The 24,321-nt window shown below is 41.7% G+C and overlaps 1 protein-coding gene across 4 annotated transcripts in view; it reads left to right on the forward strand.

Moving 5' to 3' along the window:
• The window catches only part of LOC137322820 (periostin-like), a 77,292-nt gene that overhangs the window by 18,144 nt on the left and 34,827 nt on the right, over window positions 1-24,321 (forward strand). For all 4 annotated transcript variants that reach the window (XM_067985904.1, XM_067985905.1, XM_067985906.1 and 1 more), the window contains exons 3-9: window positions 6,951-7,015; window positions 9,077-9,234; window positions 9,909-10,073; window positions 15,811-15,957; window positions 18,277-18,418; window positions 19,756-19,968; window positions 22,129-22,263. In XM_067985904.1, the coding sequence (XP_067842005.1) occupies window positions 6,951-7,015; window positions 9,077-9,234; window positions 9,909-10,073; window positions 15,811-15,957; window positions 18,277-18,418; window positions 19,756-19,968; window positions 22,129-22,263 (1,025 nt within the window). The remainder of the gene's footprint in view (window positions 1-6,950; window positions 7,016-9,076; window positions 9,235-9,908; window positions 10,074-15,810; window positions 15,958-18,276; window positions 18,419-19,755; window positions 19,969-22,128; window positions 22,264-24,321) is intronic.

The following is a 24,321-nucleotide window of genomic DNA, read 5'->3' on the forward strand; positions in this document are numbered from 1 at the left end:
CCATTCAACCCAACTGGACTATACCGGCGTTTATGCTCCACACGAGCCTCCTTGTACCCCGTTTCATCGAACCCCATCAGCATACTCTTTTATTCCTTCTCCCTCATGTGCTTATCCAGCTTCCCCTTAAATGCACTATGCTATTTGCCTCAACTACTCCTTGTGGTAGTGTGTTCCACATTCTTATCATTCTTTGGGTAAAGAAGTTTCTCTTAAATTCCCCATTGGATTTATTAGTGACTATCTTATATATATGACTTCTAGTTTTGGACTCCCCCACAAGTGGAAACATTTTCTCTACATCTACCCTATCAAACCCTTTCATTATCTTAAAGATCTCTATCAGGTCACGCCTCAGCCTTCTTTTTTCTAGAGAAAAGAGCACCAGCTCGTTCAGCCTTTCCTGACAAGTGTATCCTCTCGGTTCTGGTATCATGCTTGTGAATCTCTTTTGCACCTTCTCCAAAGCCTCTATATCCTTATTATAATATGGAGACCAGAACTGTGCACAGTATTCTAACCAAGGTTATATACAAGTTTAACATAACCTCTCTGCTTTTCAATTACATCCCTCTAGAAATGAACCCCAGTACTTGGTTTGCTTTTTTTAATGGCCTTATTAATCTGCGTCGCTACTTGTGTATCTGCACCCCTAGATCCCTTTGCTCCTCTATCCTGTTTAGATTCTTATTATCCAAGCAGTACGTGGCCTCCTTATTCTTCCTACCAAAATGCAGCACCTCACACTTATATATACTGAAATTAATTTGCCAATTACATGCCCATTCAGCAAGTTTATTAATGTCCTCTTGTATTTTGTCGCATTCTTCCTTTGTATTAACTACACCTCCTAATTTGGTGTCGTCCGCAAATTTTGAAATTGTACTTCCAATACCCGAGTCCAAATCGTTAATGTAAATTGTGAACAACAGTGATCCCAGTACCGATCCCTGCGGAATACCATGTCCCACCTTTTGCCGGTCTCAGTAGCTGAGTACTCTGTTTTTTTTTGTAGCTAGCTTGCTATCCATTCTGTCCCCTGACTCTATATGCTCTGACCTTAGTCATGAATCTACTATGCAGTACCTTATCAAAAGCCTTTTGAAAATTCAAATATATTACATCTACTGCATTACCCTCGTCTACTATTTCCGTTACTTCTTCAGAGAATTCGATAAGGTTGGTCAAGCATGACCTTCCTCTTTGAAATTCATGCTGACTATTCTTTATTATATTTTTGGTTTCTTGATGTTTTTCTATTACATCTTTGACTAAAGATTCCATTTTCTTTCCGACCACCGGTTAAACTAACTGGTCTATAGTTCCTTGAACTTGTTCTATCTCCTTTTTTAAATATAGGAATAACATTAACTGTCCACCAGTCCTTTGGCACTATTCCCTTTGCTAATGAATTTTTATATATACATAATAATGCCTCTGCTATCTCTTCCCTAACTTCATCACAAAAATGACAGATTTGCCACATTTATTCTCCACCTCTTCTAAAGCAAACACCACTTGTAAAATAAAGTATAAGAGTCACCACATTACCTCTATCTTCCCACAATAACCATTCAGCTGTCTGGAATGTGACATATCAGTGAACCTAAGCAATTACTGTTAAACAAATGGTTCTAAAGAGATCCATTTGTTTGCACTTTTTAACATTGATCTTTCTTTACAGCACTTGGCTCCACAGTAAGTTATTTGTCTCCTACCCTGGTTACCTAGCAGCTGCCTTTCTTTTATCATCAGGTCAGCAGCTGTTCCGAATTAGGCATGTGTTCATGTATATGGGAAATAAAAGTTGCCTGATTTGACTTTGTTGTCCAGTACAAGCTCCCACTTGCAGGGTGTGGGTTTAAATTTGCTTTGCAGCAATGTAACATGATTCATGGGCGTGTGCAAACAGTCCAGGTGCCGTCAAAATGGACCTCCGGTCCCTGCAGATGACTTAAGTTTTTCCATTGTCAATTCTGAACATGTCCAATCTGTAGACATGCTATCTGATGTCTGTTCAATGAAATCCTGTCTGGCTTTTTGCTGCAGACATAACACATAGTTTTATTTGCTGTATGACTTAAGTGGTTCAATGGAATGGCTCAATTGTTTTTTTCTTTGGCAGATGCTAATGCTATGTATACTTTACTGCGGCCACCTGTATTGATTCTAAAAAAAATTATATTGTCTAAAATTTGCATATGGATTATCAATTATGGTGAACGTTATCTCTTGGTGTTAGTGGCGTCATAAAAGTGATGGGAAGGCTTCCTCTATTTGCTGTTTCTAGTGAAATCCTAAACTTGTTCTTTTTAGAATGATTTTACTAGAGAGAGTAAAGATGGGAAATCTTCCTGCTGTATTTATGATTTAGATCACATGTAGCAACCAGGGGGAATCCTTCCCCTGTACATTCTGCTGTTGGATTATTTATTAACCTTTAGTTGAGGACTACAATCTCAAGCAGCATCTTTCGTGAGGGCTACTTCAGCAATGGTCCGAAACACTGCAGGACAGCGAGATGGAAACACCGTGGGGGTAATTTTAACCCCCAAGGATGAGTGGGTTGGGGACGGGTGGGAGGTTAAAATAGCAGCTTTTTGGAGCAGGGTTGCATCCTGGCTCCAATGCGGCCACTTCAGGGTTTAACCCAGTCGTGTTAGGATGCGTGCTCAAAACAGAAACCCGGAAGTCCCATCCCCACTTAAAGCCGGCGGGTCGATATTTAAATTCAGGTAGTTGAAACACTTCAGGCACTTTACTTTTTGTGCAATCTGCAACAGAAATGGATTTAACTTCTCCTGAATGTGTCTCCCGTGGTTTCTGAAACATGCCATTGAAACGGAGGCGAGTTGCAGCCGAAGCTCATTTGGCCCTTTAAACCATTGATTGACGCTTCTCAATAAACAGTGAGGTATTGCAGCTGGGCACTCAGTTCTCACAGACAAATGCTTGGCTGGGAGTTCTTTGTGTTTCGACTGGGATTTCTTTGTTGAGACTGAGAATTCTGTGTTCAGACTAACTTACCCACATTTTGGAGCCCTTTTTACTGACACGACCAGGATGGGGGGGGAGGGGGTGTAATGGATCTATTCCGTAGTACAACCTGAGGAGGAGGAAAATAAAGAAGGGGAACCCATCACCAGAGCAACTGCGCACATTGCTGCCCGTGATGCCAAGGATGCCCTCATCTCATAATGAGATGTGCAAATTGAAGACTTTTAAATACTGAGGCTGTCTGGAACAGCCACCAGAACCAATACCCCCCCCCCAACTCCCTTTGCACAAAGCAGTCCTTCAGCCACGCATACACCATTGCACATGCGCCCAATGGGTGGCAACATGTCTTGGCATTCATGATGGAGCATATGAAAGGGTGAATTCACAAAAGGACTCAATAATGGCTAAGACGTGGCAGTGGTGGTGATAGTGATTAAATTTAATGTGCCATAAAAAAATATATAAATTAACAACATGACAGCTCATCAAACACACTTGTGCATACCGTTGTGAACTACAATTGCTTAGCCTTTCTCTTTCTACTGCTTCTACCTGGTGCATCCGCTGTGGTTTCAGCAGATGTATTGGCAGGTTTTTCAGATCCCTGCCTGACTGCTGAGATGATTTCAAATATGCCATGCTGAGCGTTTCCAAAGTAGAAGCCAGGCACTTCCTTGTATTGGACTGACAGTGTTCTGTTAAGACAACCTTGTGGAGCGAGAACAATGCTGAATTCAGCGAAAGCAACATCCTACAGCAAGGCAAGCTGTAAGTGGGGACTCGTGTGCTAACTGTGGACTTAGGAGAACCTCATAGTCTCGAGTGGGAGGTTTTGCCTACCAAGAGTGCATACTGGGAAATCACGAGCACGTTCCATACAATTTCCAGGTCATTAAAATGAATGGCTCTAAAACCTTAGAGAATAAGCCTGTGATTTTACGATATGCACTCTCTGTGGGTGAAGCTTTGTAAGAGGAGTGACAGTGACAGTGCAACTGCGTCTTCACAAACATAGGTTTTGCTGAGGGCCATAAATAAAGGGAAAGTGTTGGGCCTGTCATAGTAGTATCATAGTTGGTACAGCACAGGAGGAGGCTATTAGGCCCATCATTGCCTGTGCCAGCTCTTTGAAAGAGCTATCCAATTAATCCCATTCCCCTGCTCTTTCCCCAAAGCCCTGTATTTTTTTTCCCTTCAAGTATTTATCAAATTCCCGTTTGAAAGTTACTACTGAATCTGCTTCCACCACCCTTTCAGGCAGTGCATTCCAGATCATTACCACTCGCTGCTTAAAAAAATGTTTCCTCATGTCACCTTTGGCTCTTTTGCTGACTACCTTAAATCTGTGTCCTCTGAATACTGACCCTTCTGCCACTGGAAACAGTTTCACCTTATTTCTTCTTTCAAAACTGTTCATGATTTTGAACACCTCTACCAAATCTTTCCTTAACCTTCTCTGTTCTATGGAGAACAACCCCAGCTTCTCGAGTCTCTCCACATAACTGAATTCCCTTGTCCCTGGCACCATTCTAGTAAATCTCTTCTGTACCCTCTCTGAGGCCTTGACATCCTTCCGAAAGTGTGGTGCCCAGTATTGAACACAATACTCCAGCTGAGGCGTAACCAGTATTTTATAAAGGTTTAGCATAACTTCCTTGCTTTTGTACTCGATACCTCTAATAATAAAGTCCAGGATCCCATATGCTTTTTTTAACATCCTTCTCAACTTGTTCTGCCATCTTCAAAGATTTGTGTATGTGCACCCTCAGGTCTCTCTGTTCCTGTGCCCCCTTTAAAATTGTACCATTTAGTTTTTACTGCCTCTCCTCATTTGTTTGCCCATTTCACCAGTCTGTCTATATCCTCCTGAAATCTGTTACTATCCTCCACATTGTTTACTATATTTCTGAGTTTCGTGTCATCTGCAAACTTAGAAATCATACCCTCTATTCCCAAGTCCAGGTCATTAATATATATCAAAAAGAGCAGTGGTCCTAATACTGACCCCTGGGGAACACTAACTGTATACTTCCCTCCAGTCTGAAAAACAACCATTCGCCACTACTCTCTGCTTTCAGTCCCTTAGCCAATTTTATATCCATGCTACCACTGTCACGTTAATCCCTGAGGCTTTAATTTTGCTAACAAATCTATTATGTGGTACTTTATCAAATGCCCTTTGAAAGTCCATATACACAACATCATATTCTGTGTTGATTCCTAAATTAATTTAGGTGTAGTTACGTTGGTAGATTTTTAGTTGAATGTCAGTAACATTTAAAAGCTGCTTTATCAATTAGATGCAGGGTTCCTGGAGTTCCTTACCATTTTATATTATATCATGTACACTGAATCATGCTTTCTACATACTCTGCCAACAATGTATATGCAGGTAAAATTCAGCTTTGGTGGGATGCAAAAACAAGTAGAAGCAGATCGCCAACCCATCATACACCCCACCCAATTCTCCTTTCCAATGACTTCAAAGGAATGGAAAATAGGGTGGGATGTATAACAAGTGGCCAATTCATTGCCACCCATTTTGTGCCCCCAACAAAGTTGAATTTTACCCCATATATGTTGTAACTGAGAAGAATTGCACTAATAACAAGACACGTTTCCTGTAACACAGTTGCAGGCTCAAATCATCTAAAGGCACTGTAATTTCCAGCAGCGTTCGATTGGCATCAGTGGTCTGTGAATAGAACTCCTGGCTGGAGGATTTAGACAGTATTTATTTGAGTGCACAACAGTCTTGCATTTATCAACTAAGCTGGTAGACAGAACAACCACCCACACAGAATGGCAAGTTATTAAGTGTTCAGAGCTGTGGATAAATCAATCAAAACACATTACCAAGAGATTTGTTTGCTTTCATTAGAAGTTTAGACAGTATGGCCCTGATATTACCGGGGAGGGTGCGGGAAGGCACAGGGAAAACTCGGCAAGATTGGGGACTTGGAAGTCCTGCCGATCTTAATGGCAGGGCCTTATTTAAATAACATGTTGCGGTCTCCCGCCCAACAGCTGGCCAAATTCACAGCCTGGCCGATGGATGGGAGCGTGAACCAGGGGCAGGAGGCCGCAGCCGGCAACCATGGGATGGCCCCCAGCAGTTAGTGGGAGGTCTTGCTGTGATCGGGGGGAATCGGGGGGGGGGGTGGTCTAACCACGATCAGGGGATCATAAAGGATCCCCAGGGATTCCTTGTGAGGCCCAGAGCAGCCCTCCCGTCCCTCTTGGCCCACAAGGAAACCTGAAAAATAAATGTAAAACTTACCTGCAAGGCCTCTTCTGGCCCAGATTCCGGCCTCCGGCAGATTTTGCCTGATGGAGGAACCAACACTGTCCCCCCACTCAAGCCTCAGGTTGAAATTGCAGATTGCACCCTGAGACATCATCGGACCCGATCTGCATATTTAAAGCAAGACTCTGCCGCCTTCCTGCGGATGTCTTGCTCACCTGCTCAAACGAGCAGGTTAATAAGGGGATATGGCGGGAAGGAAGCAGGATCAGTGGGGGTAACTTATTCCTGTTATTTTAACTGCCCCCCTTACCCCATTTCCGCCAGATGGGGCTGTTAAAATGGGAGCCACAATTTGTGTATCTAGCTTCCCGGTTATTTTTTGGCTTAAAGGGGAGGATTGGGTACTTAATATTCCTGGCTACAAGGTAATTAGGAAAGATAGTGAAGGACAGAAAGGAGGGGGGATGGCAGTGTTGATCAAAGAAACAATTATAGCACTAGAAAGGAATGATGTAGTTGAGGGGTCAAAGACAAAATTGATCTGGTTAGAATTAAGGAACAATGGAGGAGCTGTTATACAACTGGGTTTATACTATAGGCCACCAAATAGTGGGAATGAGATAGAGGAGCAAATGGCCTCCTCCTGTACTGTACCTACTATGATACTAGTTTATATGCTTATTTTCTTTTTTTTTAACCACAGGCTGGTCCTATATGAATGCTGCCCAGGTTACATGAGGCTTGAGGAAGGGCGTGGGTGCCCAGCAGGTAATTAAAATGTCCTGATTTCATAACTTAAACACTAGACTGGTTGCCATATTACTTGTTGAGTATACCAAAATCACAGAGAAATCATGAATTTGATTTAATTATAATATATATGATTATATTTTCTCTTCGTACAATGGTACCTCCATCAAATGCTGCCATGCAGGAGACTCAACAGTGGATAATGGACATTAGTAGGTAATCTAGAGTCCCTAAATGTTGGTTTTGTACCTATGTTACTGCAATACCTTAGGTACAGCAATGAAGACATATACATTGCAAATAACGTAAACTGAATTTCATCTCCCTGGTGCTAAATATTTGATTTATGTCAGACAGGAGGAGATTGATATTAGCAATCTGTGCAATGAGATGCCATCTTGCACAAGGCTTTTTCCTGCAAAAATTCTGGCTGAATATCAGGAAGGTACATCATTTGATTGAGACAATGGAGGTTGATTTTCAGTTGTTATACCTGCATTGATTATATAGTAGTAACTAATGTTCCGTCATCACACATCAGTAACACAGAGCATAGAAGTATCAGCTTTCTCTACCATTCAAGATTATCCTCGTGAGCTATATACTATATAGAAGAAAGCCTATGTAATCTGGAATGATTCCAAGGCTGGATTCAGAAGATGGTTATATATCACCCAAACTTTGCTCTCTGATCAACCCCATGATGAGATTTTCACCTTGCAATCACTTGTACTTGACTAATTTTCCACTCCCCATCCAGAGATGGTGAGGGTAATTGTAATTCCCTTACTGCTGTCCTTCTCCCCACCCAAAGACGCTGAGGGTAATTATAGTGCCCTTACTGCTGCCCCTCTCCCCACCCAGGATTGTGAGGTAATTGTAGTTCCCTTAAAGCTGCTCCCTCTCCCCAACTAGAGATGCAGAGGGTAATTGTAGAGCTGCTGCTTCCTGCTCTCTCCACCCAGAGATGCTAAAAGTAACTTTAATAACCTGCTGCTATCCTACTTGGGATCAGCATATCCAGCATTGACAGCCTTCCTAGTCTGCATGGTACAGCTACCCACTGGATAAACTTGGTGAGATATCGGGGGACCTGTATCACACTGTTAATCATTTAAAGAGAGCTTAGAAGTCTCGCCTTGCCATGTTAATCATTGAGCATTTGTTTACTATAGTCCAACAGTAGTTAATGGGCATATTACCCTTTATTTAATAATGTTTAACCAATCTATCAATCATAGTCTAACAATTTCTAACTAATTGGTCAAATCTATGAAACAGACCTTGTGTGAATGTTTTGATTTTTAAGGTAAAGACCCATTCCATTTATAATACTATATCATAATTATACTTGAAATGATCTCAGTTGAAGGCATTTTGAAATTATGTTAATTAAGTGAGATGAGACAAGATGAGAATTGCTTCATGAGTTATTTTTCCCAGATATAATTCTTTACTAGAATGCTAGCTTTAATAATTTAACTTAGTCTAGTGGAAAAAGAGTCAGCCACATTCAAGAGAGCCTACTCGCAGAATAGATCCCCTTGATCCAATGTGAATGAAGCAATAAATTAATTATTTGCACTTTAGTGGGTAACAATGACGCACTGTAGAACATAGCATCTGGAATGAAACTTTCCAACATCACTAAGTGTTTGACATGAAGCAGTTCACATCCAATGAAATTTTAAGAGACTTGTGAAAAAGCAACCAGGTGGCACACTTTACAATACTCATAAAAATATAATGCACTGCCCATCATACTCAAAATCTCTGCCAGGGAAAGTAGGTAAATGTAGTCCCAAATTAATCTAATATTGATTGTCCATCTTCCACTTTGACAGTGTTATCTCAACTCTGAGCTCTGTTACTGCAGCACTGGGAATACCCGTAATGAAAATGGTGATAGGATGGCACTTTATATCATTAGTATAATTTAGTGCAAGCCAGCACGCTGTTGCTAAGATTGATTAGCAGTTTCTTAACTTACAAAACTCTAAAGGTGTATATTGTGTTTACTGGTACATATTCCTATGAAGATCAATTTTGATTAAAACTCTTCCTTGTTTTTCTTTTTAGTTGCCCCTATTGATCATGTCTATGGTACTTTGAGTATTGTGGGTGCTAGAGATACACAAACTTATGCAGATAGATCTAATCTAAGAAAAGAGATTGAAGGAGTCGGATCTTTCACTTTCTTTGCACCAAGTGACGAAGCCTGGACGCTGCTGAATGCTGTAAGTTGTCTATAAATCATTTGCAAGAGGAACAGCCCCCTTCAAAGGCAATAAGATGAATACAGTTGTGCAAAGATGGCAAATTACAAGCTAGCTGAGGACAGTCAATTTGAATAGCTGTGGCTTTGGTTGGATTCCACTGCTGGCTGATTGAAGTAATCAATAGGGGTGATAAGTTGTCAGCCACACTGTGATGTGGGTGTCCCACCTCAGAAAATCTCTCCTCAAAGTAAAAATGATTCCTTTAAAATGAAACGTGGAACTTACAGAATCAAAAAAGCCTGATCAGATTGTGAATCAATCAGCTGCTACCTCAGCTGGAGAAAAGATATGCAGAGGTAATAGCTGTGCTGGGATGCAGGAGGAAGAGAGGACTAACCAGGGAGCAAAACACCAGGGTAAATATAGTACTGAAAAAAGCTGAGGTCATAAACAAATGCTTGGTATGAGTTAAAAATCTTTCTCTGGTCATGATTTCCACATTTAAATTACTTGACATTTAAAAATGAATATCCATAAGGTCTTACAAATAGACAATGATATTTTAAGGTAGAAATTCAATGGTTAAGTTTCAATGTTAGATATAATAGCTTAATAAATTTGCGAATAGCATCGTAGATTGTAGGCACAAAGGAATAGTTAAGTAACTGACATTGCCTTTTGTTCCCTAACAGGATATTCGCGATGCACTGCTAAGCAATGTGAACATTGAACTCCTCAATGCTTTGCATTACCATATGGTGAACCATCGCTTATTAACAAAGGATATGAAAGATGGAATGGCTGTGCCGTCTATGTACAATAACTTGAACCTCCTCATCAATCATTATTCAAATGGGGTAGGTTTGCGGCCTTTACTTTTAAAAACACAGTTTTACATCTTTCAGCATTTCTAAAGCATGTCTATTCAGTATAAAATAAGTTAGCATAAAAGTGTTTAGTAAAAGGTTGTGGTAATGCACAAAATTATCTTATTTGTGGTTCAAACTGGTATATATTCTGAAGCAACAAAAATCTAGCTCTTGAAATGTTGGGGGTAATTTTAATGCCCAAGAACGGGTGGGTTGATGGTGGGTAGGAAGTTAAAATAATAGAAATTTGCAACACGATCGCAACCCAGCTCCAAAGTGTCCACAGTTTAACAGAGGCAGGTCGGGGGTGGACGACCAATCTGCACTCAGGAGGTGGGTCGGTCAGTAAAATCTTTTAAGGAGGCTGCGTGCCTCCATGTTACCAAAATTTTTATTTTTAACCCACGGAGGCCGGGTTTCCCGGGCTGTGGAATACCCGACAGGTAAAAGGAGGTGAAAAGGGCCGGGTCATAGAATCATGGAATCATAGAAAATTTACAGCACAGAAGGAGGCCATTCAGCCCATCATGTCCACACTGTCCGAGAATGAGCCTCACAGCCTAATTCCACTTTCCAGCACTTGGTCCGTAGCCTTGTAGGTCACGACATTTCAGGCGCTCATCCAGGTACTTTTTAAATGAGTTGAGGGTTTCTGCCTCTACCACCCTTTCAGGCAGTGAATTCCAGACCCCCACCACCCACTGGGTGAAAAATATTTTCCTCAGTTCCCCTCTAGTCCTTCTACCAATTACTTTAAATCTATGCCCCCTGGTTATTGACCTCTCTGCTAAGGAAAATAGGTCCTTCCTATCCACTCTATCTAAGCCCCTCATAATTTTGTACACCTCAGCCTCCTCTGTTCCAATGAGAACAACCCCAGCCTGTCCAATCATTCCTCGTAACTAAAACTCTTCAGTCCTGGCAACAACCTCATAAATCTCCTCTATACCCTTTCTAGTGCAATTACATCCTTTCTGTAATGTGGTGACCAGAACTGTACATAGTACTCAAGCTGTGGCCTAACCAGTGTTTTATACAGTTCCAGCATAACCTCTCTGCTCTTATATTCCATGCCTCAGCTAATAAAGGAAAGTATTCCATATGCCTTCTTAACCACCTTATCTACCTGTCCTGCCACCTTCAGGGATCTGTGGACATGCACTCCAAGGTCCCTCACTTCCTCTACACCTTTCAGTATCCTCCAATTTATTGTGTATTCCCTTGCCTTGTTTGCCCTCCCCAAATGCATTACCTTACACTTCTCCGGATTGAATTCCATTTGCCACTTTTCTGCCCACCTGACCAGTCCATTGATATCTTCCTGCAGTCTACAGCTTTCCTCCTCACTATCAACCACACGGCCAATTTTTGTATCATCTGCAAACTTCCTAATCATGCCCCCTACATTTCAGTCCAAATCATTAATATATATCACAAAAAGCAAGGAGCCTAGTACTGAGCCCTGCAGAACCCCACTGGAAACAGCCTTCCAGTCACAAAAACACCCATCAACCATTACCCTTTGCTTCCTACCACTGAGCCAATTTTGGATACAACTTGCCATTCTCCCTTGGATCCCATGGGCCTTTACTTTTTTGACCAGTCTGCCATGTGGGACCTTGTCAAAAGCCTTGCTAAAATCCATGTAGACTACATCAAATGCACTACCCTCATCGACCCTCTTTGTTACCTGCTCAAAAAATTCAATCAAGTTAATCAGATACGACCTTCCCTTAACAAATCCATGCTGACTGTCCTTGATTACTCTGTGCCTTTCTAAGTGATGGTTTATCCTGACCCTCAGAATTGATTCCAATAATTTGCCCACCACCGAGGTTTGACTGATTGGCCTGTAATTATTTGGTTTATCCCTCGCTCCCTTTTTAAACAATTGTACAACATTAGCAATCCTCCAATCCTCCAGCACCACACCTGTATCCAGTGAAGATTTGAAAATGATGGTCAGAGCCTCCACTATTTCCTCCCTTGCTTCTTTTAACAGCCTGGGATACATTTCATTCGGCCCTGGTGATTTATCTACTTTCAAAGATGCTAATCCCCTTAATACTTCCTCTCTCACTAAATTTATCCCATCCAATATTTCACACTGCTCCTTCTTAACTACAATGTCTGCATCGTCCCTCTCTTTTGTGTGGACAGATGGATCCATGATGTAAGTGCATTCAAATCACTGTTTTTGGGCCAGGAGGAGCAGGAGTGCTTCCCCCGGTCCCCCCAAGCTAACCACTTTACAGACCCCGCAATCGGACCAAGCGATGTCCAACTCACCCCATCCCCCAGCGATCTCCGACTGCTCAGCCATCCCCCCCAACGATGTCCGACTTCCCCCATCCCCTGCGATCTCTGACTTCCTCCTCTCCCCCGATGTCCGACCACCCTCCCCTGCAATGTCCGTCCCCCCCCACCCCGATCAGCCCCCAAACCACCACCCCCAAACTCCTCTCCCCAGCTGCTTTCCCATCCGACAGGCAGCTAGTCTGTCAATCAAGTTGGCAATTGGGCAGGAAACCTTTTGAAAAATTTTAAAACAAGAACTACCGTTAAATTCAGTAGGACCTGCGGGAGACCCTTACTTCTGGGTATCCCGTCCATAAACCCGGGGAACCCCCACTGCTCCTTGCTCCCTTCCCGGCTCCAAGTTAATATCGGGGCCAATCATTCCAAGAAATATTTGCAAATGAGCAAATTTAAGATAGTGAACATTCAGAAATTTTACTAATGCTTGAGGTATGTGCAACAAAGGGTTACATTGTTCCCGCTTTTCTTCATTCTTTCCTGAAGGTGCTGACTCTTATTGAGGTTCAGTCCCTCACCCACGTGCCCATATTTTATATGTGACCTTTTACAGTCCGTATCGCTGACTATCAACCCTGGAGACCATCACTGCCTTATGTTATGTTTTTGCTTGACATTCACATTATTGCAGTTATCCATTGAGCGCCCAGGGCAGCTCCACTTTTATAAAACTAATCATATATAAGCGATATACTGCAAATGCAAAAATAGGCTTTTTTCTAAAGACACAATGATGCTCTTTGGGAAGTTTTCTAGTAGCTTTAGTTCCTAGAGCAGCCTGCTATGAAAATTCTAGAGGAAGATTTCCTTTGTTTTCTATCTGTAGTGAAATCATAAATGTGAGTACAAAGAACATGTTTATGATTTATTACAAATAATGAACAAAGGAAACCTTCCCCCACAACTGCAATATTGGCTGCTCAGGAAAGTTTGCTTTGTAGCAGATGTAGGGGTAGATTTTACAAATCAGCACTCCTGGAGCACAGCTTTGCATACCGGGAGTGTATATCAGAAATTCAGGTGTAGAGGTCAGTGCAGCCCACACAATTTTCCATCCATTAAAATGAATGACCTATGAGCCCAAATTCTTGATCTGCTGTCCTGTCACAACAGGAGTGATAATTCATAAAATCTACCCTGTAATACCTGCTGCAGCACAAACCGTGAGATGTAGCTTTTCAGCTGTTTTTATAGAAGCTCTTTAAAAGTTATAAGTTTACCAATTACAATAGGGAGCTGGGATCCAAGGCAGCATGGGTTAAGATAGTAAAGCAGCAAAGAAAATGCTGACTCCAGGATAACACAATTAAAGATTATGTTCATTAATTTGAAATGTATAAATTAGTTAATATCACAATTTTTTTTTTTTATTCGTTCACGGGATGTGGGCGTCGCTGGCAAGGCCGGCATTTATTGCCCATCCCTAATTGCCCTTGAGAAGGTGGTGGTGAGCCGCCTTCTTCAACCGCTGCAGTCCGTGTGGTGACGGTTCTCCCACAGTGCTGTTAGGAAGGGAGTTCCAGGATTTTGACCCAGCGACAACGAAGGAACGGCGACATATTTCCAAGTCGGGATGGTGTGTGACTTGGAGGGGAACGCGCAGGTGGTGTTGTTCCCATGCGCCTGCTGCCCTTGTCCTTCTAGGTGGTAGAGGTTGCGGGTCTGGGAGGTGCTGTCGAAGAAGCCTTGGCGAGTTGCTGCAGTGCATCCTGTGGATGGTGCACACTGCAGCCACAGTGCGCCGGTGGTGAAGGGAGTGAATGTTTAGGGTGGTGGATGGGGTGCCAATCAAGCGGGCTGCTTTATCTTGGATGGTGTCGAGCTTCTTGAGTGTTGTTGGAGCTACACTCATCCAGGCAAGTGGAGAGTATTCCATCACACTCCTGACTTGTGCCTTGTAGATGGTAGAAAGGCTTTGGGGAGTCAGGAGGTGAGTCACTCGCCGCAGAATACCCAGCCTCTGACCTGCTCTCGTAGCCACAGTATTTATATGGCTGGTCCAGTTAAGTTTCTGGTCAATGGTGACCCCCAGGATGTTGATGGTGGGGGATTCGGCGATGGTAATGCCGTTGAATGTCAAGGGGAGGTGGTTAGACTCTCTCTGGAGAGTTTTCCCCCTGATTCCCATGGACTTCAATTTTACTAGGGCTCCTTGGTGCCACACTCGGTCAAATGCTGCCTTGATGTCAAGGGCAGTCACTCTCACCTCACCTCTGGAATTCAGCTCTTTTGTCCATGTTTGGACCAAGGCTGTAATGAGGTCTGGAGCCGAGTGGTCCTGGCGGAACCCAAACTGAGCATCGGTGAGCAGGTTATTGGTGAGTAAGTGCCGCTTGATAGCACTGTCGACGACACCTTCCATCACTTTGCTGATGATAGAGAGTAGACAATTATGTTTGAAATACTGTAGCAAGTCAGTCAAACTTTAATTACCAGCGAATTTTAAAAAAAGAACAATGCTGCTAAAATTCCTCTGAATTCCTAAAATTCCGCTGGCAAGGCTGGAATTTATCGTCCATCTCTAACTGCTCTGAGAAGGTGGTGGTGGGGTGCCTTCGTGAACCACTGATGATTCTTTGTAGCATTTTGATATAACTGGCTTGTTAGGCCACTTCAAAGGGCAGTTAAGAGTCAATCCTGCTGGTGTGGGACTGGAATAACATATAGGTCAGACCAAATAAGGGCAGCGGGTTTCCTTCCCTAAAGGACATTAGTGAAACATTTGGGTTTTTATAACAATCCAATAGCCTCATGGTCTTTTTACTGATACCAGCTCTTTAATTTCCGTGTTTTTTTAACTGAATTCAAATTCTGAAACTGCCATGTTGGGCTTTGAACTCACTTTCCCCGGTTTATTAGTGCAGTAATAGAATCACTACACTACCATACCCTCATTCCATTGATTGATGTTTTTAAATGTGTCTTTGTGCCAGGTGCAGCTATTTATTTATTTGTTTTGCCCCATTATTGGCACTCGACTGTTTGCCACCAGGAATTGTTTGAGCTGATATGTAGATTAGAAAGAGGAATGGGGCAAAGATGGAATCTTAGGGCATGCCACTGATGATTACGTGGACATGGAAGGAGAAGGTATTTCAGTGAAAGGGATTGGCTACATTGGGGCAGGTAGGAAGGAAATTTGATAGGGTGGTGCCACAGATGTGGACCATGGAGGGAAGGCAGTGGAAGAAGATTGAAGTCATATCTGGTGAAGTTGTATCTGGAAAAAAACTCTTCTATACTTTGGCAATATAAATGGAACCTTTATAATGTTCCTGGGATGAATTCATTTATCAGCAGAGTTTTGAAATTGTGGAACTATGTTCAAAATGTTTGAATCCTGTGAGTTAAAAAATCTACCAATTGCAAAACCTGACAGAATATATTCCTTTCTTTTTGTCCTTTTCAGATTGTTACAGTGAACTGTGCTAGAGTACTTTATGCAAACCAGATTGCCACCAATGGTATTGTGCACGTCATTGACCGAGTTATCACAGCAGTTGGTAACACCATAGAGGAAGTCATTGAAGGATCTGATGAGCTTTCATCTCTTAGGGTAAATTGATGTATAACAGATAATCCACATTAGGTGTTATCATCGGACAATAAAATGAAGGGTTATTGACCTCTCACTATCAGCGCATTAAATATTGACAATTATCGAATTTGAAGGTGCTTACTATAAACCTTCAGTTTAAGGATTTATGCACACATAAAAAGTATTTGAGCACTATTAAGTTTAAATGTTTGTGTAATAAATACTCAATGTTCTACTTGAAAACCTGAGAAACCTAGCACAATGATCCAATGGTTATGGTGAGTGAAAATGTGGCAATGTGAATGAACACATTGGAGTTAATTTTTGTCTTGCTACCATCCCAATTATAGGCAGTAGAGGAACGAAAATTAGGCAGAAGTCAGATTCCCATTTGGTTATGGCGCCTTTATGCCAGATGCAGATATTTATTTATTTGTTTTGCCCCTTTATTGGCACCCGACTGTTTGCCACCAGGAATTGTTTGAGCTGATATGTTTGGAGGAGAAGGGGACCAGTGGAAGGATGCCAGGGAGGTTGATGTTCCACCCGCACCCACATTCCAACATTTTGCAGGGAGAGGTAGCAAACTTCACTTTGGCAGATGTTGTTGGTGGAGCCTCCTCTTCCCAATGACAACTGTGCCAGCAGACTTCCCTGTGGTATCGCAATGAGATGAGACTCCTGTCTAACCCTATTCTTCAGAAGTTTCCCAATCATAGCATGTCATGGTTTACATGGCAATGCATGAAAGAAGGCATGCCAGAGTGATCAGTAGCCAGTCAAAATTAGCAGTAGGTCACAGTCAGGTGAAAGTCTGTGTGGAACTATAAAGATAGCAGACCCTCAAATTCTGAGGTGGCTCTACCAATCTCCCACCATAACTCTGTTGTGAATCCAATGGAAACCCTGGGAAAATGGTAGAAATCTGGTTATGCTGCGTCTCAGCTGTTTCAGGGAGTTTTCTCAATGCCTTGAAAGGGATGGAACATCTGTCTGCCCCTTGCCTAACAGGGGTTGGTGATTCCTTAAGCTGGGAATTTCCACTGCCAATCCTCAGTGAGGACATGGCATTGCAGCAGGAGCTGGTACACTGAAGGAGTGGAGGCATACCAGTCTCATCAATGGTGTATTGAGCCACACCACTGGAGTCCAGGCCTGGCAAGCACTGTGGACCCCGAAGAAGGTAATTAAAAAAAAATTGTGCAGATTGGCCTTTTTGCAATGCATGTTTCCAGGGTCGGGTTGGGGGGGGGGTCCGCAACCCCCCCCAATCCCATGGCTTTACAAAGCCAAAGTTCTGTGGGCATGGGACAGGCAGGCACAGTGTGTCCGTCTGCCTTATGCTCATGGAATGCCTTCCCACCTACTCCATAAACTCTGGCAAGCTTAGTGTTATATGTACCTTAAAGCACAATCCTGGCATAACTGCTGGGATCACACACCAAGGAATTTTGGAGCCTGTAATATTGATGCTGAACAATGACCTATTCAGTGGAGTATTCTTGTCCCTTTATCCAACATGGTTGCATATCATGGAAATCATACATCACTGATGATGGCAAGGGGATAGGTGTTAACATATAATCTAAATACCAGTAACATCACATGCTACTATCACTTGTAAACACATACACCTAATTTTTTTTATTAGGCTAAAGTTTAACTGGTAGTTAGGTGACTGAGAAAAACAGCCGTCTGACCTTTAGTGAGCTGACACCACTTGAGGTTCTGGGGTCAGCCCCATTAACAAACTGGAGGTGAACTCTCTGTTTTTCAAATGCCTGATTGGGAGGCTGGCTATTGTAGAATGGATTTAAAGGCCTACAGCAACTTAAAGCCTACATAGTTTATGGCTTTTCACATTTTTTTGGTGGTTCCTAATGTCCAGGGTAATGGTTCTTCATTCCAATTTCTTTTTTGTTTTGTTAAATTTGCACAAGTTTGTCAGATAAAACCAAACAGAAAATATAGACAGTATAATGTTTTGGCATTATGTAATTCAAAACATGAGCATTTAACTTTAAATTGGGCCACCCCAGAAACCGTTTTACCTTCTGTCTTTGCCAAAGAATAGTTTGGACCAAACTATTAATTGGACTGCTAACTGGAGGTGTCTTGTTTGCCATTCATTTTGCTCAATGAACCTGCCTGGAGGCCTCTTACCTTATTGAAAATTATAAACTTTTTTTGCACAATTCTAGTACCTCAACTTGTTTTTATTATGTAGCTACGTGTGCATGGTGGATCATTAAAACACTGAGATGAATGTTTAGGTGGGATCCTAAATTGTCAAGCATTGTAACTTATTGGATGCTATCTAATGTTCTTTGCCTTTAGGCTGCTGCCACTGCCTCAGGGCTGCTTGAAATGCTTGGCAAAGATGGACATTACACAGTCTTTGCTCCTACCAATGAAGCCTTTGATAAACTTTCACGAGAGATGCTGGAACGCATCCTAAGTGACCCCGTGGCACTGAAAGGTACTTTGTTAACCGATGTGCAATGCAATAAATGACTGAGCCCAATTCAATTAGCTCAAAGCAAACATTTGGATTGCCCCTTATGTTGGATGTTAGGCCCGCATTCCACACGTTGCTTCAGTTTGTCTCAGTATTTGCATTTCAGATATTTTAAAACAGTTTGCTGGCCTAATAGACACAAGGGTGTAGATCTTGACATTGTGCGATAGCATAAAATGGGTGATAGCGAGTTGGCTAGCCATTGAAGTCAATGGAAATAAAAATCGGCAGAGATGTAAAACAGGCTGCTGACTCGCTATCAGTCGTGTTATACTATTGCACAAAGTCAAGATCTACCCCAGTGTGTCTTCAGTCTGCAAACAATTTTTAGAATAACATAGCATCCTGTCAGTCATAAATCCAGCCCTGATGCTATGTAAACATAGTTTGAAGAATGTAATTAGTCACTTGCATCTTTATTGTTTGATAAATACCGGGATAGTCTTTGGGACTTCTGCAATTAAGTGGCTTTGTGTGTACTTGGAAGCTTGGAAACTACATTCAAGACAAACCCTTTTTTCACAAGGATTTAGCTGACCATTTTGTTGAGTTTTGACTGCTCTGACAGATGCATTTAAAGAACATTTAATTTTATCTGTCCATGTGCTTCTGAACTTTTCAGAAATTCAGTGGAATTAATCCACCTTTCATTTAGAAAAAAATTGCCTTAAGTTTTGGCAAAACAAGATTCCTCATTCTCTCTCCATCTATGCTGAGATTTTCCTCTCTGGCCTGATCTGCAGACTAAGTGTGGAGGGACAGGCTTTGTGCCAACTCAGCTGACGCTCATGAAAAGCCTTCTGCCAATTTCTCGCTGGCTCTCAGTTTAATCCCTGTCTGCATGTGGCACCCCGCCACTGAAAGGGATGGGAAGTGGCTGCTGCTGCAGGAAATGGACATCTGCAGCAGGTTAAAGGGACAGGCAGCCTGCGGAGGTAGAAAAAAATTTCCAGACTCCAATGAATTGGCAAAATCTACCAGTGCATATTATCGGGGACCATTTCCTTGGGACCATGTAGCAGCCTGACCACCACCCCTCCCCAACCCCCCCCCCCCCCCCACGAATCTCACCTCCCACCCACCAGCACTGACGTAATTCCAGCCAGTTTTGGGCGAGAGTTAGTATTGGAGCATGTTAATGATACCCCAAAGTTAAAATCTCCCAGGCCTCGCATTCCAGAAGGATTGCCACCCGTTTCAGCCCCTGCATCTCCTAGTTAAAATCAGGGCTTCTGTGTCAAACTTTGAATGTGATTTAGTCAGTTTGTAGACATTAATCTTTTGTCATTTTCTTGCAGCTATGCTGAACTACCACATTCTCAACTCTGTACAGTGTTCAGAGGCCATCATGTCTGGTTCAAGCTATGCTACCTTGGAAGGAACAAATATAGAGATTGGATGTGATGGTGATAGTCTTACTGTTAATGGGCAGAAGATGGTCAATCGCAAGGATATTGTGACAAGCAATGGTGTGATTCACTTAATTAACGAAGTGCTGATCCCAGATGCAGGTAAATAGTTAAATTATAAGTACTTCTTCTCTTCCTTATACACTTTCCAAAGAAACTCTAATGCATTTCTTGCTCTTGACAATTGAATAAGAGTTGAGCACAGTAAAACCCTTTCATCTAGTTTGAAACCAACAAAAAGTTCGTTACCCTTACTTACAAAAATCAGTGCTTACTGTATAAGTAGCAAAACTGGGAGTTTGTACCAATTTGAAAACATCTGCTTATTACCAAGAATTAATCCAAGAAGCAGATGTTGCTGAAATCGCCCTTGTTTATAAAAACACAAATAAACTTAGAATGGGAAGTACACTTTACCGAAAGTTAGATATGCAACAGTTATTAAGTACGCATAATGGCACTGATGCAGTGGACCAGTTGGAGCTGACACAATGCAAATCCATTGTGAAACCATCACCATGGGTAGATCTTATTCCTGCTGGCACAGTTAAGTGTAATACTGCATTGCCAGACCTACAGTGAGTTTTAGTGCCACATTTTCTCCCTTGGAGGCACAGATTGGATGGCATTTATGGAACTATAGCCAAGTACAATCATAAGAGGCATCACAGCTAAGCCCGATCATATCTTCACCCAACATTCGCACAATCATATTTCCCATTTACTCTTCATGCTCATCAACACAGGCGCTCAAATTGTGGAAAACAGAAATGTTTCTATATTTTTATTCATATATCTACATATTTTAATTTTGAAAACAGGGCAAGTGTATTATAGAAAAATACATTATCATGATGATTTTCAAAAGAGCAATGCATTATTTCACATGCAGTGTGTGTTATACATCCATATAATGATTACAGCTATTGGAGATCCAGTGAGACCATTATACTAGAAAGCTATTTCATTAGGAAGATTAGTGCTACCCTGTTTGTATAGTATTTGTATAATCCTCAATCATTTAACTGTAAAACATCTTTTATTTATTAGAAGTAAGACTATTCAATCATCAGAAAGATCATAATTCTTTAAACACTGCGATATATTTAAATGAGCAGAAAAATATTTCATGTGTATTCACTATTATTTCTTTAATTTTCCTGATTTTATTACTACAAATATGGGTATTATTAATCTCCTGCCTGTATTTGTGTGGAATTTCCATTAAAAAGAATTCTACTTGAGTAGTTAGGTGCTTAGTTTCCCCATGCTGCAATTAAACTCTGCTTGTAACATGAGGTACAATTTACAATTTTTTTTTAATATGCCTCAATTGTGCTGCAGAGGTTATATTGCCTGAATTTACTGACCCCACAGAATAAATATAGCTACGCTGTGCTGAATGACATACTGTCATATATCAGATCTGCATCTGTGGTGCTGCTCCAAGCCACTGAGAAAGCTGGATCACCCAGAGTGCATGACAGTAAAACCTGGCCTAAACAAGTTAAACTTATCTACTCACACATTGTTTGTTGACCTGAAAAGTTAGATTGGAACCAGTTGTTAAGTACACACAATGACACTTATGCAGTGGATCAACTGGAGCTGACACGATGTGGGTACAATTTTGTCTTTTAAAAAGCATTTGGACAGTTACATGGGGAAGATGGGTATCGAGGGATATGGGCCAAGTGCAGGCAATTGGGACTAGCTTAGTGGTATAAACTGGGCGACATGGACATGTTGGGCCGAAGGGCCTGTTTCCATGTTGTAACTTCTATGATTCTATGATTCTATGATGTGAAACCATCACCATCAGCAGGTCTTACCCGTGCTGATAGTTAAGTGATACTGTGTTGGCAGACCTACAGTGAGTTTTGGTGCCACATTTGCCATTAGAGTGACGTTAATGTGGCATGACAGGTCAAATGTAATGGAGACATCAGCCAAACATTGGGTGTGTGCAGAGGTCTGTGAGTTGAAAAATAAGGAATTGTGTATCTTTGGCCACATGACTAGTTCCGTACTCATAACTATAGAAATGAAAGATGGAAACTTGCAGTTCTCTTAGATAAAATGTCATTCATATATTACCCAATGGTCTGAATCCTACAGCTAGATTAATATAATTGTTTAATAAGATGTAATGAGCTGAATGATTGTTTATAATACAAGCTTGGTTCCATGAAAGAACATCTGATATTATACTACTGATAAACTGCACCATCACTGATAATCATTTCCTTGTTGCATTTACAGCTATGCAGGTCTTGGAGCTGACAAACAGCAAGCAGACCACGTTTTATGACTTAGTGAAGGAAACTGGAGTTTCTGCTGCTCTCACTGAAGATAATGAGTACACGTTACTTGCTCCCATGAATGATGCCTTCAGTGGTAAACTATCACTGTCAAATATTACATATAACATGCTGAATTTTTTCACAATATAAGCCTGGAGGTTACACTTTGTGATATTAGTGTGGTATTACTATACAAATGCTTAACGCATTTGGATGAAATTTCTCTGACTGCTCTTTTAACAGAGCAATTAAGCTGGTTATTCCAAATGATTTAATGACAAAGGAGTTTGATATAAGCACGTTAATCACTTGTGCAATAATATTGTGGATTTTAATTTTCAGGCCATTATGGTGTCTTTGTAACTTGAGTGCTAATAGAATCAGTTACTTCTGGATACTAATCCTGATCAGGATAACTGTTTTAAGCACTTTCTTTCTATTTGGCTAAATTGAATTGCCCTTAATACACATAGATATTGTAACCTTCTGAACAGAGCAATTCTTTTAAGTTTCAAAGTGAACAGTAACCATTCTTGCTATTAATTCATCTGGAGTTAGTATAGCAGTGCTAGTGAAAGTCTGTTAATTTACAGCAACCTTCAGTGAGATGGAAAAAGCTTCTTTATCACAGTTTGTGACTTCTGTTACTTGTTAATATTATCTCAGCGGATGTATGTTCAAAACGATTCATCTTTGTTAGTTTTTCTTTGCTCGTGGCAAGCCTCATTATACAACGTAAATCGGGGTCCCATAAGAGGGATCCATTGGTTCTTTGGACCTGGAGGTCTTCCAGCTGCTGTTTCTGAACAAGCAAAAAGAAGGCCCCATGACCAGCAGTCATTAGTGCTCTTACAGGCCTCTTATTCCACTTTCTGCCCCTCATTCTGGTTACAGGACCTGCCAGTGAAAGGACTGGTGCTGGGGTAAGTCAGGACTATGTTAATGACCTAAATCCGCAAATCCAGGTGGTTTTGGGCCAGGTCAGGTGCAGTGAGCTTTTGCTACACTGTGCCTGATTAATGCCCCAGGACAGAGTGGGTCGATACGTTAAAATTCCACTAATTTGGGCATACTGATTCATTCCAAGCATCTGTGTTTGCACTATTGGCATTGTCATCTGATTCCAATGCTAACCTATTCTTTTGGTTGATCTGCATGGTCCATTGTAAAATTAATTGAAGAGGGAGGAACAGAGGGGAGCACTGTGAGGAGGACACAGAGTCTGCAAAGGGACATAGACAGGTTAAGTGAGTGGGCAAGAAGGTGGCAGATGGCGTATAATGTGGGGAAATGTGAGGTTATTCATTTTGATAGGAAGAATAGAAAAACAGAATATTTTTTAAATGGTGAGAAGCTATTAAATGTTGGTATCCTCGTACAAGAAACACAAAAAGTTAGCATGCAGGTACAGCAAGCAATTAGGAAAGCAAATGACGCGTTGGTCTTTTTTGTAAGGGGGTTGGAGTATAAGAGTAAGGAAGTCTTACTACAGTTGTACTGGGCTTTGGTGAGACCTCATCAGGAGTACTGTGTACAGTTTTGGTTTCCTTATCTAAGGAAGGATCTACTTGCCTTAGAGGCGGTGCAATGAAGGTTCACTAGATTAATTCCTGGGATAAGAGGGTTGTCCTGTGAGGAGAGGTTGAGTAGAATGGGCCTATGCTCTCTGAAGTTTAGAAGAATGAGAGGCGATCTCATTGAAACATATAGGATTATGAGGGGGCTTGACAGGGTAGATGCTGAGAGGTTATTTCCCATGGCTGGAGAGCCTAGAACTAGGGGGCATAGTCGATAAGGGGTAAGGATAAGGGGTCGGCCATTTAAGGTTGAGATGAAGAGGAATTTCTTCACTCAGAGGGTTGTGAATCTTTGGACTTCTCTACCCCAAAGGGCTGTGGATGCTGAGTCGTTGAATATATTCAAGGCTGAGATGGATAGGTTTTTGGACTCTATGGGGTATCGAGGGATATGGGATCGGGCGGAAAAGTGGAGTTGAGGTCGAAGATCAGCCATGATCTGATTGAATGGCGGAGCAGGCTCGAGGGGCTGTATGGCCTACTCCTGCTCCTATTTCTTATGTTCTTATTCATCATCAATGCGCCTTTTAAAAATCAAACAATTAAAAAGAATCCTGTTCAACTAGGATATCCTT

Source organism: Heptranchias perlo, chromosome 6, assembly GCF_035084215.1.
Source record: "Heptranchias perlo isolate sHepPer1 chromosome 6, sHepPer1.hap1, whole genome shotgun sequence".
Classification (NCBI taxonomy): Eukaryota; Metazoa; Chordata; class Chondrichthyes; order Hexanchiformes; family Hexanchidae; genus Heptranchias; species Heptranchias perlo.